Source organism: Schistocerca serialis, chromosome 3 (assembly GCF_023864345.2).
Source record: "Schistocerca serialis cubense isolate TAMUIC-IGC-003099 chromosome 3, iqSchSeri2.2, whole genome shotgun sequence".
Classification (NCBI taxonomy): domain Eukaryota; kingdom Metazoa; phylum Arthropoda; class Insecta; order Orthoptera; family Acrididae; genus Schistocerca; species Schistocerca serialis.
The window spans coordinates 700498322-700516688 of record NC_064640.1 but is presented as its reverse complement, the minus strand read 5'-3'; the positions used below and the strand labels follow the sequence as shown (position 1 = coordinate 700516688).

Genomic DNA, 18367 nt, shown 5'->3' with positions numbered 1-18367 from the left:
TTACCTCCTGTAGTACTTGTTTCTATGCATGCTCAAGATTCAGTGAGCTACGTTACTTGGCAGTGACATATTGTGTGACAGTTACCGTCATCTTTAAGTTTTGAACACCAGTGTATTTAAAGTGGCATCAGTGTGACTAGTCTCTTGTATAATGTACAACTGCAACAACTATTTTATCTGCTCATTTGCTTTCAACACATTACTTTCTTACTGATATCCTAACATGCATCACATTCTGTACATCTGCAGTTATTGAAAAAGTCTTTAAAGCATTGGTAACATCAGTATGAAGATCAATAATGGTGAAATGAAGCAACAACCATTAATTGGTTTCACATATTGTTAAAATTAACAGTAACATATATGCCACAATAACACAATAATCAAAATGTCGCACACTTCATGTGTAACTGTGTAATTAGTAGAAAACAGTCTTACTCTGTAACAACAAAGAACATTGGTTTCAGCTCTCTGTAATGATAATTATCACTGGCATCAGTTGGTAACATTTTTGTTGTAAGTCTGCTTCTTCAAGAACTCACATTTTATTAAGTGCAACTTATTAACTATCAAGTTATAGAAATTAATAGTGCTTGACTCTTGTGGAATACTCTAAAGAAAAGAATTTTGAATGTGGCTACCTCATGATCAGTACAGTACTCTGAATATTTGCTGAATAACACACAGCAGAGCTGGAGAACACAGTGTGGGTGTTTGACTGGGAAAGACTGATATAAATCATGCTCTCAGTGCACCCATATGCTATCAGTTTGTTCACTGAAAATCCAGGGTGAGCAAAGACAGTCCCACATTACGCAACAGGCAAATCCATGCATTATCCAAATGTTATCAGTCAGTAACAAAGTATAAAATACAGTCCACAAGAAAACCACATAGAACAGGGTAACTGTCAGTAGATACACCAAGGAGACTGCTGTAAACAATCTCTAGCTGACAAGTGAGCCATTGGTGGTCTGTGGCAAACCTTAAATCTGGTATGGGTGTCTCCTGCATTACCTGGCATTGGCAAATGTATCCTTCCATGCTGCATATACTGACCTTGCCAGATATATTCCTATATCAAATGGATCATTTGATATAAGGGGAATCTGATGAACAAGAGAATGTTTGCTTTCACATTGATTCACAGTCATCATTGGCATATGTATCCTTCCATGCTGTGCATACTGACCTTGCAGAATATATTCTTATATCAAATGGATCATTTGATATGAGAATGTATCCTTCAAGGTCAGTATGTGCAGCATGGAAGGATACATATGCCAATGATGACTGTGAATCAATGTGAAAGCAAACAGTCTCTTGTTCATCAGATTCCTCACTGGGACACATAGGGAACCATGACAGCACATATGCAGTCACATGCTTGACTGTGTACAGTAATGAATGGAATACTGGTAAGTTTATAAGAAAAAAGCCCAGCACTGTAACATCTGAGATGTCCATTCTGGCATCTCAGGGTCAAACACGGATCACAATGATTGATGATCTGTGACAAGCTTGGAATTAGTTACCATACAGGGAAATGCATAATTTTTGGATACCAAAGATAGTTGTCAGTGCCACCATCTCTATCTAGTAATAATATTCTTGTGCTTTGGTGAGCATCTTAGAGGAAAACACAACATGTTCTATACCATTTGGGTTCTTAGAAGACAGAATGGCCTTGTCATCATAGGGCGATGCATCTGTGGCCAGTTCTAAAGGTGAATGATATTGATACAATTTGAGGCAAGAAGCAGTTTGGAAACATTCCTTTAACTTAAGAAATGCTAGCTGACAATCTGTGGACCATGGGGAAAGGGACCTTTCTGCATGCAGTCAATTCAACAGTTGAGCTATCATTCTAATTTTGGAAATAAATCTGTTATAATATGTAATGCTGTTCACAAAAACTTATAGATCATTTACTTTCTTTGGTATAGGAACAATGGAAATAGCTGTCAGATTCTCTGATGTCAGTTTAAGGTCATCCCCAGCTAAGAATATATCCTATATGGTCAATAGAAGGCTGAAAGGAGAAGCATTTTCAGATGTTACATTTTAACCCAGCTTTTAAAAGGGCTGAAAATTTGATGTATGCTCCTGCAGCGTCCTTCCTGTGACTACTATGAGAGCATGCTAAAAAGTAATGCCTCTGAACTTTTTATGTGAAAACTCTCAAATATTTTTAAATAAAATGAATATCACTAACATTCAACATCTTTATTCTTCATGTCTACCTATTTGTTTCTCAACATAGTCACTGTGGGGACGAACATATTTGTCCTAACAGGAGACCAGCTTGTTGACACGGTCACTGTACGTAGTTTGACTTTTTTATGGAGCTATAATCTCACCTCTGCTTGGACCTGTTCATCACTATCAAAGTGAAGTCCTTGAAGGAGTTCTTTAAATTTTGGAAGCAGAAGAAAATCAGAAGGGGCGGAGTCAGGACTGTAGGGGTGGATAATCAATGACAGTGAACCCAAGTGCTAGATTGTTGCAGATGTCACAGCACTCGTGTTGTCTGACATTATCATACTGAAGGAAAGGGTGCACCTCATATGGATGAATTCTTTGAATTCGAAACTCAATTACAGCATGTTGTTTGTCACACACTGACATAATTAAATTACACACTTCTGTGTTATACACTATAATTTGAAGCCCTCTAGAGGCAGAGAACTGCAGTTATGTAAGAATGAAGAATAAAGATGTAGAATGTTAGTAATGTTTCTGTTTTATTTAAAAACCTTTAAGAGATTTCACATAAAAAATTTGGAGGCATTACTTTCCAGCATGCCCTCATATATCACCCAGATAATTTAAGCACTGTGGAATGCTGGCAATTATGTGTCCTAGAAATTTCTGGATGATTGCTGGTCTGCAAGGAAAGCAAAAGGTAACCTGTTATACTGATAGAGACCTAAAGGAATATTTAATACCAAAATGGCTTTGGAAGCCTCATCCAAAGGATGTCAAAAACAAGCATCTGAAATATCAATCTTGCAGAAGCACTGACTCCCTGCCAGTTCTGAAATAATTCATCAGGACACAAGTGTGGGTAGAAGTCCACAATCAGTTACACATTTACTTTTTTCTGAAGTTCCCACATGGGAGTAACACTCCACCTAGTTTGTGAGCAATTACTAAAGGTGACACTCATCTGTTATTAGGACTCAGGGACAGTAATTTTAACTCTTTGAAGCAGTCCAGTTCTACTTTAACCTGATCCCACAAGCCTAAAGGTATCAGGGAGACTCTGAACAAGTTTGGTCCTCTGAGTGTAATGTGATTAAAAAAAATTAGTAGCCAGTCCCTGTTCTGTAATAAACAAGAGAGCATATTGTAGATAATAACTCCAGTTCTGCATCTGGAACAGTACTGTGGATTGCTTGCACCAAGTGTTGGATAGAATACACATCCAGGTTCAAAATATTTTCCACAGAGGGTTCTGCTGCTACAAAGAAAGGAAGGGTTCTGGTTACCTGCTTATATGTTAATTCCAGAACTACCTGACCTGTTATAGGAATTTCATGATGAGCAAAAGTCAACAGCTTAGTTGCTACTGATTTTAAGGGTGGATACCCTAAACAGAGATAAGCTTGCTGATCAGTAATTGAGACTGAGTCCAGTATCAAACAGGAGTAAAATGAGAATACCATGAAATGTTGCTGACAGAGTAAGCCAGCATTGTACTACCCTGGACTGTGATGTCATTTATTTTCATGGTAGCACTTGACTGGTTATGGTGCAGCTGGTTCTGACAAACACATTCTATGTGACACTGGCTAAAACACTGTTCACAGATGTAATATGGATAACTAAATACAGCACATTGAGAAGAATGATGAGGCCAACAGGGTAGCCTGCATAAATGTTGCCGAGGCTGGGTGGAAAAATTATTATGATGTTGGGTTTGATTCCCATCTGGTTGAGTGAGAGCCACTCCACTGCCATCTGTAATTCACAATATTTCTGTAATTTCACAATCAGACAGGCTAGATCATACCACATTTGCTGATCAAGGTGATTTCAGTATCTGTAAATGGTAGCCTGAGCTGCTTGAGAAATCTCTAATGCCCTAGCAGTACACAAAATTTCAACTAAAATATGATTGTCTTAACACTAGAGCACACATTTTACTGTCCAGTGCAAATATAAGTCATGTATTAATGATTTTGAATGTAGCAGGCTACAAGACGTGCAAACTTACATTTCCTACTGAGATCTTGTAAGTCTGCGATCCATGATGCATAACTGTCTTAGGTTGCCTTACAATGTTGCAGGAACTCTAAGTGAGTGTCCATCACATGCATTTTGCAAAAAATGTTCACTTAAAAGCAAGTGAAAAGTGGTGATGGGCAACACTGATGGGTCAGATCAAGAGGCGAATAATTGTACAAGATAATAGACCTGTTGGTTTACAGAAAACAAAAGACACTATGTCACTCAGGGCACTTAATGTCACTTGCCTGGAAATGAAATGCTAAATGCTTCTAGTACATTTCATAGTAGTCTTGAGCTCCACTGAATGGCTGAAAAGCTGTAATTTCTGGAAGTGATTGTAGATATGCCTGATTCATCAGCGACTGTATGAGTTGGGCTACTGCTCAAGCTGTCATTTCCAGGGCTTGACAAACTGACATTCATTATGGTTGAAACACTCAGAAAAATGGCCTGACAAGTCCTCTTCTGGAATGAAGTGTGCTGCAATTCCAAAAAATTACTCATTGCCACTGTTTTAACAGTGTTTCTTCAACAACCCAGACTTTATTCAGTGTAACTTATTTACAATCAAATCACGAAAACCAATACTTCTTGACTCTTCTGGAACACACAAATCAAGAACTCTAGGGTAGATTCCTGTTAGTTAATACATTACTCTGAATGCTTGTTGAATAGCTCATACATCACTGCTGGAAAACAGGAATTGTAGGTTTGACTGTAAAACACTCAATTATAATCCATGCTCTCAGTGTTCTTACATGCTGTTAGTTTGTTCACTGAAAACACAATTGTAAATTGAATGGTGAATGAAAACCATACTGCATTAGCCAGGAAGGCAAATCCATGCACTGTCCAAATCTTTTCAGTTGGTAACAATGTCCAAATTACTGTCTAGGAGAGAACCATGCAGCACAGGGTTGTCTTCAATACATGCATGAGAGATCTTGCTGTAGTCTCTGGCTGGTTGACAAGTGAAGATGTTGTGGTCTGCAGCAGCCCTTAAATCTGCCACATTGTTTTGCCACATGACCTGTCACTGGTGAATGTGTCCTTCTGGGCCGTGCCTAGCTTTGGCACCTAGTGAACTTGCTGGATGAATGAAGAATTATATCTAGTCATCCACTGGTATGTCGACTGGGATTGCCTGATTTTCCTAAAGTGAATCTGAGATACAAAGTTGGATATATCTTAAATCATGAAATTTCTCTATAGAGTTTATTTGCAAAGCTAGCACCTTTATGTAAATTATTTTATTGAGGGAAAGTCATTGATGAAAACTGCTAAATACAGTTACCATTGCTGAGTAAGATAAATACAATACAGATTATGTAAGCAAAAATGTTCACCATGATAAGTAGCACATGACACGATGATACAGAAATCTTGTGAATTGATATCACTTTCTGTCACTAGAGGTCCATCAAGCAGTCTGTAAGTAAAAAATTGTAAAACAAATGCTCATAGATATTATTAATTAACTTTTTAAATGTGAGTTCATTTATAAGAAAGTGCAGAATAATGACAAAATGATTGAAGTCAGTCAACATTTCATCTATGTCAACAGACACCAATCTGTAATGTGTTAAAATGGTATACATACAGTTATTTGTTCTACTTTTGTTAATGGGTAGGTATCAATTTATTGATAAACTTCATTATTATTTAGTTTCTGGCACTCATTTTAGTGTCTATGAGTTCATTCCTCAGTTTGTGAATAGCAGCCCACCATTCTTGCATATCACATAACTTAGTATATGTGTGTCTTCAATTTTTCAGTTCCTACATACTACAGTAGCATGCCTTATTGTTTATTAATTTGATACGATAGCTTTTACTTTTAAATAAGTATTATATATCTCATTAGTAACTAATATATCATCCATTTTCCTTTTATTAAGAAGTAGTGTCAGAAAATATACTCTAAGGAATTACATACTCACAACTATGATTTTTAAGTGAGTAAGCATCATATTGTGGTGCATAGATGGTAGGCTTATGTGTTTATGAATGACTATTAGTATTGAAATACTTACCACAATTAGCATGTTAAATGGTTCACAGTGCTTACGGAGCACATTCACTGCAGTGCTAAACACCAGGACACCATTGTCAGACAGAGCAAGTGCCTGCAGGTAAATGGACATACTGTTTGTAACCAGACTGGGTGACCGCAGTGTTAGGAAAGCAATTGTATTCAGCACCAATCCTGTGAAAAATTACCCCTATGTAAATTTAATCAATTATGTGCAAATTATAATAAAGAAAAAATACTCACACATATGTCATTCCATGCCTCTCATATGAAATTGCTTTCATGAACATTGTTGCTTTGTATTGGTTTGATAGTATTACTATAAGTAACGATACTGTTAAACACATGCAGCTCCACTGTGAGAAACAGAAATACACTGCAGAAATGAGTAATTACAAATTTGCGCAAATGTATCCATATTACTGGGAAAAAAACATTTATTTCTTATTAAAAGGGATCACACTCTGCAGTAAAGGCTTAAAAATATCATCTCATTCAAATAAAGATATATCAAATGGGAGGTTATGGTCTTTCATATCAAGATGTCTCCATTTGTGTCCATGGTTAAGGTTGTCCTATGGGAGTAAACATGTCCTATATATAATGTCAACAATAGTCAGCGAGTAAATAACCAGTGGAGAAACCATATTTAACATGCTACAGAGAAGGCTTTAATATTGACAGCTATATGTTGTTGGATGTTGCCTTACACGTTATTGGAAGAGTGATCTGGTAAGATGAGATCAGTCTCTGCAAGTTTTCTCCAGCAGTGATTGACATTGTGCGTACTTTCCATTAACAACAATTGTAACCTACATTACTACTTTGTAATTCACCCAAAACGCTGCTCTGACGTACCTGTACATACTGCAACATGGGCTGAAATGTAATATAGTCTCAAATGTATGAAGCCATAACTGCAAATCATGTTAGGGTTGGATTCATCTAAAAACAAGGTAAGTTACTGATCTACAGACAATCGTTTTGGTTCATGCTCCCATTGTTGCCCTACACAACAATAATCTGGTATCTACTGAGTTATGTTTACTGTGCTTATAATAATCTGTAAAGTGATTTAATGGCTACCAAATTTGCTCATTAGTCACCCTCAACACTGAAATAAAAGCTGATATTAAATTTAAGTTTTTTTCTCAGCATGCATTTTTTGACAGCAGTAACTCAGTATTTTAAGAAGTTATGTAGGGTGCTTTAATATTCCCCTTACAATCTTCTAGGACTTGTAGAGGGGACTGAGCAGATTCCATTTTGAACTGAAACCCATGTCTGGAAACATGCCATTTGCATGGTGCAAAAATTTGACAGCATGTTGGTAACGCGACCACTTTTACAAGTAATTTATTAGGTATGACCCAGTATATCATGTTTTACAATTCTACTCTTTAATAACCAAAGAAACAGCAAGGAAACTTAATATTGATAAAGGCAAAAAGCAGCTCTTCCATTAACATGAGATCCAGTGGATTGTGTCAGTGTCTTCTGTAAATGTGTGCCCAACCATGTTGCTCAAAGACTCACAGACATGTGAATGAGGCTCAAACCAGGTCAGAAATGGGACACATGTCAAATGACATCAACCAATCCAATGTAAGCAGCCCCCCCCCCCTCCCACAATAACTACCCTGTTGCATACCTATGAAGATGAAGCAAATATATTTTTAAATGGCTGTAGCATGGAATCAATACAGTAACTTTATTACATGAAAAAGCATAAGCACACGGGAGACAAAATACATAGGACACAACACACAAGAGGCTGGCAGATTATTGTGCTCTGGCCTATAAAGTCATTAGTTCTAACAGGGGGTGGGTGCATACAACTTTGGTACTTACAGCACTCCTCTTCCTTTCTAAAGAAGTGAACGCCATGCTCACATCCATTTCTTCTGTTGTCAATGCCTGTTGTTGAGTCATGCAACACACTGCCACTAGTGCTTAAGGCCAGAAGTGGCACAAATGCAGACAGGTGCACTACCCACACCCCTGTGAGAAACAATATGGCAGGACAGGCAATGTCAGCATGTATTCAATTTCCACAACTGAGTAAAATCCCAGTGAAGGAGGCCATGGCAAACACAGTTGAACAGGCAGTGTAAGTTGTGATGGAGACGGCAGCAGCGGAGGTGTCGGCTTCAACAGCATCGGAGCTGAAGTCCCACCTTGGCCACTGACAGCAGAAAGGGGCACCCACAGCAGTGGAGACAGTTTTGAAGGCATTGGCAGTGGTGATGGGGAAGGCGAGGACATCAGCCGTGAGGTAAGAGATGGCCGGGCAGATGGAGAAGAAGGTCATAGCTGATCTAAATGTTATGATATCCTCCCCTCAGCAGTGAAGATGATGCAGAGGCATTCGCCAGGATGACTCTTGATGACTGCTGGCAACCATCTCGGTTAGCGACCAAAACCACAAGCCCAAAACAGCTGTGCCAGGCTGGGAGCATTGTGGTGCTAGTGTCGGCAGATGTCCTGGCATCAGTTGAAGTACATGTAGCAGATTAGGGGGCTGATGGCTGTGCAACAACTCTGCTGGACTACTATCTCCAACAGGGGAAACTTACAAGAACTGAGCAACTAGTCAAGAGCCAATGATACATCTGTAATGTATATTTTTGTTTGAGTCTTAAATGTCCGTACTAGTCATTCTGCTTCCCTGTTTGATTCAGGGTGGAAAGGAGGAGCCATGCCATGGGGAACACCAATTTTTTTACAAAAATCTTCAAATTCCTGGGATATGCACTCGGGGCCTTTGTCTGTAACCAACATATATGGAAAACCTTCCATTCCAAATATTTTTGACAGAGCTGAAATTGTTGTCACCACAGAAACAGACAGGCAATGTACCATGTATGGAAACTTGGAATATGCATCAGTTACAACAAGCTGGTAGAAATTCTGGAAAGGTCCCACAAAATCAATATGAATTTATTCCCAAGGGCACTGTAGAGCTGGACACAGTGACAAAGATGCATGGGGGAGGGGGGGGGGGGGGGCTGCCTGATATGTGGCACACTTTGGGAAAGTTGCAGCAACTTGTGCTATTTCTCTTTCAATGCCTGGTGAAAAAACATGTCTGTGTGCTAACACTTTTGTACTTGAGACATTCCAGTGGTCCACACATAGTAAATGCAAAACCTCACACCAAAGGACAGACAGGACAACAACCCAGAGAGTGGTGTCCTCTGTAGATAAAAGCAGAACTCCATTCCAAACAGAAAGACAATTTCTTAAAGGATCAGAAGAATAGCCCAGATTTTGTCTGGCCAGCTGCATTGCACAAAAGAAACAACTTTACTTAAAAAAGGATCCATGGCTACTGCATCTGCAATTTCAGTGTTAGTAACAAGAAAACCATCAACAACATTTTGAGCTTCCAGGTCTAAATGAAAACAAAGCACGCATGATTGATCTGATGCTGCTGCATCAAATTTAAGGTTTTAGAGGCATACACAGCAGGGCACTCTGATCCATCTGCATACTTATGAGCAAGGACAGTGCCAAAGCCAAACTGAGATGCGTTCATATCTAACACAGGGTACTGGCCTGGCTGGAAAGTGACCAAACAAGGGACCAATTGTAGCTTAGATTTCAACAACTTCAATGCGTGGTCACAAGCTGGGGACCACTGGAAAGGAACATCTTTACATGATAATGCATGGAGTGGTTGTACCTCAGTAGCAATGTCCAGTATGAATTTGTGATAGTATGCAGTTTTGCCTGTCATGCCTTGATAGACGTGAGGTGTGGCAATGTGGCAGTAGCCGCAATGTGCTGGTGCAATGGTTTAATGCCAGCACATGACACTTCAAAGCCCCAAATTAATAATAGATGGTTGAAGAAACTGTGTCTTGTCCAAACTGCTATTTAACCCTGCAAACTGTAAAACAGAAAACAAAGCATGAAGGTTCTGCAAATGTTCCTCTGTAGAGGCACCAGACACTACTATGTTATCTAAATTGTTGATTCAGTCTGGAACTGAAGCACCAACTTGTTCCAGAAAGTGTTGATAAGTAGCTGGTACACTTGCCACATCAAAAGGCAAATGCTGGTATTGATAAAGCCTAAATGGCATATTGATAACTAAAAGATATTTAGATTCCTCATCTACCAGCAAAATAATGCCCTCCCCCCCCCCCACACCCCCCCCCCCCCCCCCACACCCCCCGCCTCTTGTAATAATGCTAACAGCTTGTCAGTGTGTGCAAAGGATAGGTATCAATGATCGACTGTGAATTAACTGACTTTTTAAAACCACCGAAGATGCGTAATTTATCTGTAGGTTTTTTTACCATCACCAGTGGTGTTGACCATTCACCGGAAAAAAATAGGTCAAATAACATCATGGGACTGAAGATGATCTACTCCTGCTTTTACTTGATCCTGTAAAGTTACCAGTACTGGGCGGGCCCAGAAAAAATGGGGTGGGATCACTGTTTTATTGTAATATGACCCTGAAATTCTGTCACACATCCCAGTCCTGAAGAAAATAAAGAGGAACATTCAGCACAGAGACCATCTAACTGTTGATTGTAACTTGATCAGAAACCAAATGCACTTCATCATTGCCAGTGAATCTAAAATGTTTAAAAGCACCCAAACCAAATAAATTTTCAGTGTAAGTATTGTCCACAACTAAGAAGATTAATGAATGATCCACAGCCTTTTAATCACAGGTGCAGAAAACTGTCGAAGAACAGGATCCTGTTTTTTGTTATCACTCACCAGCCTCTGTGACATTGAAGCTGGATGGGCAGAACCCAATCCACATAAGTTTCAGTATTCACCAACGTTGCTGCTGCACCTGTGTCCACCTGCATTCTCAGTGGTTTGTTAAACGCACGCACTTCAGTGTATAACTTGCTTGGAGACACTGTCACTGCCAACACACTGTCCACATCCATGTTCATTTCATCCTCACTCAGGTTCAGAAGAGAGCTACACCCGGAAGCAATGAATCTGTTTTTTATGGCACTGATTAGAAATTGCCAAGTGCTTGGCACTTGTATGGGCATGAAGGCAGTAGAGTACAAGGCTGTTGCTGTTGTGATGCAGACCATTGATTCTGCAAACAACAATTACCTATAAGATGCTGTGACATCTTTTGGGCTGCTGCAATAGCTTCTCTGTTCGTTTGCAAACTGACTGAAGGTTGGGAGGGATAGAGACAGTGATTTCTGAAACTTTGGACCAGGCTCCTATCAAACTACCTGCAGCCCATGAAACCTCAAATAACTATGTTTAATACTTCTGTAAGCATAGGATTTTCACACTTTAGAGCTCACTCTTGAACTTCCCCATCAGGAGCAAGATATAGGACTGCATCTCAAACCACTTGATCTCCATAGGATTCCTTAGAACACTTGTCACAAAATCACGATGATGACTAAGTCCATGTAGTTCTGCTGCCCATGCCCTGTACGGCTGTTTTATCTGCTTTTGTAAACAGTAAAACTCCACATGAACAACAATAACACGAGTCCATTTACACCGATAGGTAGAAAGTAATTTACACATGTGATCAAATCAAAGACTTGGAGATTCTTGTAAGGGGGAGAGCTGACACAACAACTGATATACATGGGGTGATATCCACACAAAAAAAAGAGCCTCGCGCAAGTTTATGTCTGTTACCACAATGCCTGGAAATGTTGTCACAGGTGTTTTTTGTAAGCATCCAAGTCATCTGCTGCATCATCGTATGAAGGGAACAGTGGCACATATGCTATTGACAGGGCTGCACGTTGTGCCAACTTTCTCGTTAAACTGGAAATAGTAACTGTTAGTACCTGCTGCCATGGAAATTAAAACTCAAAGGACCCTTGACTGAAGTGGAACACGCTGAGTCAAATACCGTACTTACTTCCAAAGTGTTCTACCCAAGAACACTGTACTTTATTACATGATATAGCAAAAGTACATGAATGACAAAGGACATACAACAGACAACACGTAAGAGGCTGGCAGAGCCTTGCACTCCAGCCTATATAGTCATTAGTTCTAATAGGGGCTGAAGGCAGCAGGTTGTGCATACAACTGCTCTCATACTGGCAACCCAGGTGGCCTCTAGTAGCTGAATTAAGCACAAACACCACGTGCAAACTGTGAAGTGGCGCACACACAAATTTGGTAGTTACAGCAGTTATATTTCTGGACATGGATTCCAATTCAAAATATTGTCTACTCCATCCCATCTACAAGTCCCAGAAGTTTGTAAGAAGAATTTTAGAGCACCCTATAGAAATTAGAGGATCAACAAATGTGGGGAGGATTAATTAAAAAACACCCACAAAAATATAAAATAGTTCTCTGTGTTAGATTTCACAGAAGCAGAGTGAAAAGGCTTTTAACAGTCTTCATGAAATGAATGTTGTCTTAACATTTCTTGAAGACATGATATCTTCAAGTTGGATTATGTCAATATATCACAAAATTTACTACCAATCTGGACAGAAACTGTAACAAATATGCAAATATTATAGTTTCACATGCAAGCAAAGGTAGTTGTTCAAATCACTTTCCTGGTTACCAAGGTATGAGTGAAACAGTGGTAGATGAATGTAATGGCATTAAAATTAGAACAGCAAAGTTAAATTCAATACCAGTGATGCTATTGTACTATAAAAAACAGGATGGCTGGAATGATTGAGGCAAGGGGCTGGGTCAATATGAATTCTCCATCCAACTTATTACACATGTTAAAATGGCATGTCTGAGAACTAGAGTAGCCACATACATTTTACCATCCTAATTATCCCAATGTGGACCAAGTGCATCCTACTGAGACACTGGACTTACATTTGAGAGGAAAATAGTTCCAGTACCTGTTTGGCTATTCTCAAAGAGATCTTTCATAGACTCAAAAAAATCATTTCTGGTGAATGCTTCAATAGTTCCTTCAATAAGGCCATAGTTTATCAGTCATTTTCCATCCTCATCCAGTTGAGTTATCACTCCATCTATAGTGAGATCAGTGATGATAGTACATTAAGATTCCTTCCTTCCTTGAAACCAACCACAAATACAGTTTTTCTCATATGAAAATAACATCTTTCAAAATTATAGCATCTCTAGTCATCACATATTTCCTATGCAATAATAGCTCAGAGAATGTACAGCATGTTTTTACAATCTTAAGTGGAAGCGAAACTCTCCATAAATCAGTTCTATTTTGAATTTGTGGTTTACAGATGCTCATTATATTCCCCATCTTTTGTATTTCAGCAATAACAAACCTACACTGCATACAGCCTGATTAGGCTGTTGATATGTCATTATGGCACTGCCATGTCCTATCAGTGTTACTCAGAAAGGAGAAAGGACGAGCCACTCATTATTAGGTACCTGGTTCAAATGTTGCAATTCAATGTTGGAGAAGCTTATACAAATTTTCGCATCTTGTCCACATACAAAAATGTGTAATTAGGAAGCTAAGCTACTTCCAGTATTGGTAGTTACTATGCATGAGTGCTGGTTAACATAAATTTGACAGTACTGGCATGTTGTGGAAGCTGTGATGCTGCGTTGCGGAACACAGGCTGTGCACTCAAGCAGAAGTTTTCCTACCAACCCAACTGCTGTGGACATTGACTCGTGTCCTCTTATGGCTTATTGGACCATGACTATTTCCGTGGATAGACAACAATATTTTCCCATCTGTGTTTATTTCTTAATTACTGGTTATAAGATGAGAATGGAGGAGGGAATAAGCCACAACCTCATTATCATCAAGATATGAGATAGCGTCCAAAAGTTCCTAAAATTTGAATTCTGCTTTCAAATGGTAATGACTACACTGAAACAGCACTACATGGTTGCCTATACACCATTCTTTAATCAGTGTGTCAAATGGCTACAAACTGAGTTTTTTTGGTTATTTGTTACTGAGCATATTACCACTGTCATGTTTCCATGAAAAGCAAATTGAATGGGTGAAGATTTGATGCAGAGGACTCATAATTCAAAATGTAATAATTTCTTTGAACAAGATAACACAGACACAGGGGCAGGACTCCATGAAGCAGGAAAATCAGATTGTTGAAAGGGTCACAAGATTGCTTGGTAAACATAAACTTCCTGAAAACCAAAACAAAAGCAGCACCAGGAATGAAGATTTGGGATGCTGAGCTCCACTACCACTCTACCACTCACAAATGTTGCACAAATACATCTGAGGGCATGTTCGTGAATGAAACTGTGACCGCATGGTGAATCACTGACAAAGCTCTATATGATGCCTCTTAACTCGATATGACATGTCTTAATTCAGTGACACAAGTTTTGAATATAAGCCAACAGAAGATTTATTGGATGAAATACCAGTACTAGCTGTCCATTCATAGAAAGATTAAGATATGAGATTTCATACATAAAGATTAAAAATTAAAGCAGCATTGTATCCAGAATAAGAATCATTTCATGGGATATTGAAAATGCCTAATAAGTCAAAACTGGTATAGCCAAAGAAATATTCTGTCTGAATATTTGACTATAATAAGTTCCACTAGCAGTGAGATTATGATGTGAAGCAATAATCATTTCAATAAGCTGCACTCTGATGAAGATACTCATTGCTTTAAGTGAAATAATCAGATCAGTGCACTTTAAAATTAAATGCTCCTATAAGATTACATGCTCCAGGTACCACACCATTGGCAAAGCTAATCAAAAAATGGTGTGGAGTTGTTTCAATTTTATTCCATGCCAGCAATGATTTGAGTGTCTGTCAACAAAAAATCATATTTAGATGACACAAATATGACATGACAGCACCTTAGGCTTATACATTTGCATGCTACACTTCTACAAAAAACCAGGGCAAGGGAAGCAAGAGATAGACAGTGTCACACCAAATTATTTAGGAAACTTCATAGCAGATTAAAACTGTATGTGAGACTGGGGTTTGAACCAGGGATCTTTGCTGTTCATGAAAAAGTGCTTAACCAAATTATTCTTTTTCTTTTGCTGTGTGAAATACAATTAATTACAGTGTTGTGCAAACAATGATGCAAAATGTAAGCAACACTAACACATTCTTCAAATTATTACTTTAAGCAAGGAATGAATTTAAAAGTTTGAATCCCAATCTGGCACACAGTTTTATTTGCCCTGTGAGTGAGCAGGTGGGCTGTTCTTTCAGCAGGGTTTGAGCATTCACATGTGGGTAAGACAATGCTACATCTACATCTACATCTACATACATACTCTGCAAGCCATTTTATGGTGCAGGACAAACTTTACCAGTTTTCTTTCCTGTTCCAATGGCAGAGAGTGAGGGAAAAACAACTGTCTATGTAACTCCATATGAGCCCTTATTTCTCATATCTTATCTTCATGGTCCCTAAGTGAAATGTATGTTGGCAGCAATAGGATCATTCTCCAAACTTTCACAATAGTCTTCTATGAAATGAATGTCTTCTTCCCTCCAGGGATTCCCACTTTAGCTCCCAAAGCATATCCATAACACTTTCATGCTGATCAAATCTACCAGTAACAAATCTAGGAACTTGTCTCTGAATTACTTCATTGTCTTTCTTTAATGTGACCTGGTGCAGATCCCAAACACTCAAGCATACTCAAGAATAGGTTGCACTAGCATCTTATGTGCCATCTCCTTTACAGATGAACAATGCTTTTCTAAAATTCACCCAATAAGCCAAAGTCAACCATTCACTTTCCCCACAACAATCCTCACATGCTCATTGCATTTCATATCATTTCACAGTGTTATGCCCTGATATTTAAACAACTTGACTGTGTCAAGCAGGACATTACTAATGCTATATCTGAATCATATGGGTTTGTTTTTCCTACTTACATTTTTCTACTCTAAGAGTCAGGTACCATTCATCACACCAACTAGAAATTTTGTCTATGTTATCCTCCCACTCTAACTACCAGATCATTTATGCATATAGAAAATAGCAGTGGTCCTATCACACTTCCCCGGGGCACTCCTGATGTTACCCTTGTCTCCGATGCACTCTCACCATCGAGGACAACACACTGGGTCCTACTACTTAAGAAGACTTCAAGCCAGTCAAATATCTGGAAGCCTATTCTGTATGCATGTATCTTTGTCAAGTCTGCCATGGGGTACAGTGTCAAATACTTTTCAGGGATTTAGAAATATGGAATGTGCCAAAGGCTTTTTGGTCTCTATGAAATTTATCACATTCAATTACTCTAGAAAAGCGATGTTTAGGATCTTGGTCTCTAATTTTGTGGGTCTGTTCTTTCACCATTCTTGTATATAAGAGTCTCCTGGACTTTTTCCAGTCACTTGGCACTTTGCATTGGTTGAGAGATTCACAGCAAATGTAAACTAAGTAAGTGGCCAATGATGTAGAGTACTGTCTGTAACACCAAACTGGGATTCCATCCAGACCTGGTGACTTATATGTTTTCAACTCTTTCAGTTGTTTATCTAAGCCAGGGATGCTTACTACTAAGTTGTCCATATGGGATTCTGTGCCATGGTCAAACAACAGAATGTGTGTACGATTCTTCTGCATAAGCAATTTCTTAAATATGGAATTCAAAACCACAGGATTTCTTTGGCTATCTTTTACTGCCAAACCAGACTTGTCAATGAGTGACTGGATGGAAGCCTTAGACTTCCTTAAAAATTTTACATAAGAGTAGAACTTTTTTGGTTCTCCGCCACACCTTCAGCCAACGTATGACCATGGTAGCTGTTGTATGCTTCATGCATAGATCTTTACACAGGTGCATGAATCTCTACTAATCTTTGCCTGCCATCATTTATGCATCCTCTTTTGAACTGAGAGTGCAACAGCCTTTTCTTCCTCTGCATTTTCCAAATTTCATTATCAAACCACAGTGGGTCTTTTCCATTCTTAATCCACTTACAATGCATATACTTGTCCAGAGCACTGTTTACAGTCTGTTTAAACTTTGTCCATAATTCCTCAATGGCCATCATTACGGAACTAAATATTTGCAGTTCATTGTCTCAGTGAGATGCTAACATTGCTTATCTGCTCTTTCTAGCAGAAAGAATCACCTAGCCCTCTTCACGGATTTGTTAACTTCCATAACCATAGTCGCTATGATGACATCATGATCACTAATCTCTGTGTCTATACTGATGCCATCGATAAGGTCCAGCCTGTTCGTAGCTACAAGGTCCAAGATATTTCCATTGCATGTGGGCTGCCAAACTATCTGCTCAAGACTGTTTTCATGTTCAAAGATACTTCCCAAGACTGTCTGTCTGTCTGCCCTGCAATGAATCCATACAAGTCCCAGTATATATTCGGTAGATTACAGTCACCACCACCTAGTATTGCATGATCTGGGTATTTTTGCACAACTGACTATAGACTTCCTTCGAATGACTGCCAAACTATCTGCTCAAGACAGTTTTCATGTTCAAAGATACTTCACAAGACTGTCTGTCTGTCCGCCCTGCAATGAATCCATACAAGTCCCAGTATATATTCGGTAGATTACAGTCACCACCACCTAGTATTGCATGATCTGGGTATTTTTGCACAACTGACTATAGACTTCCTTCGAATGACTCTATAACTGCAACAGCAGAGTAAGGTGGTTGGTAAAAACATCCAACAATTAACTTGGTTTCACCTAGCTCTGTTACACACAGAAAGATAACTTCACTATCACACTCGGTTTCAACCACAGTAGCGAAAATATTTTTGTCAACTGCAATGAACACTCCCCCTCCTATGGTGTTTAATCTGTCTTTCTGATACACTTTCCAAGACTTGCTAAATATTTCAGGGCTTTTTACTTCATGTTTTAGTCAGCTCTCAATCCCAAGAATAATTTGAGGTTAAGAACTTTCCTGGAGGGCAGTAAATCTGGAAACTTTGTTACAAATACTTCAACAATTTACTAATAAACTTTTTACAGTTGAACTGTTTTTACTCTGAATGTGGTCTGATTTCCCTATATGCATTTGGACTGCTGAGTGTTCATGAGAGTACCTCAAACTACCACCTAGCCTAAAAAGACCCCATGTGGACTCCACAAGGACTCTGCTACCAGAGTAGCTGCTTCCTTTGTACAGTGCACCCCTGATCTATCAAGGGGAGCCATACAAAC

At 38.9% G+C, this 18367-nt stretch overlaps 1 protein-coding gene across 2 annotated transcripts in view; it reads right to left on the bottom strand.

Moving 5' to 3' along the window:
* Positions 1-18367, bottom strand: part of LOC126469560 (uncharacterized) — a 335049-nt gene that overhangs the window by 39672 nt on the left and 277010 nt on the right. For both annotated transcript variants that reach the window (XM_050096680.1, XM_050096681.1), the window contains exon 4: positions 6267-6439. In XM_050096680.1, coding sequence (XP_049952637.1) covers positions 6267-6439 — 173 coding nt within the window. The remainder of the gene's footprint in view (positions 1-6266; positions 6440-18367) is intronic.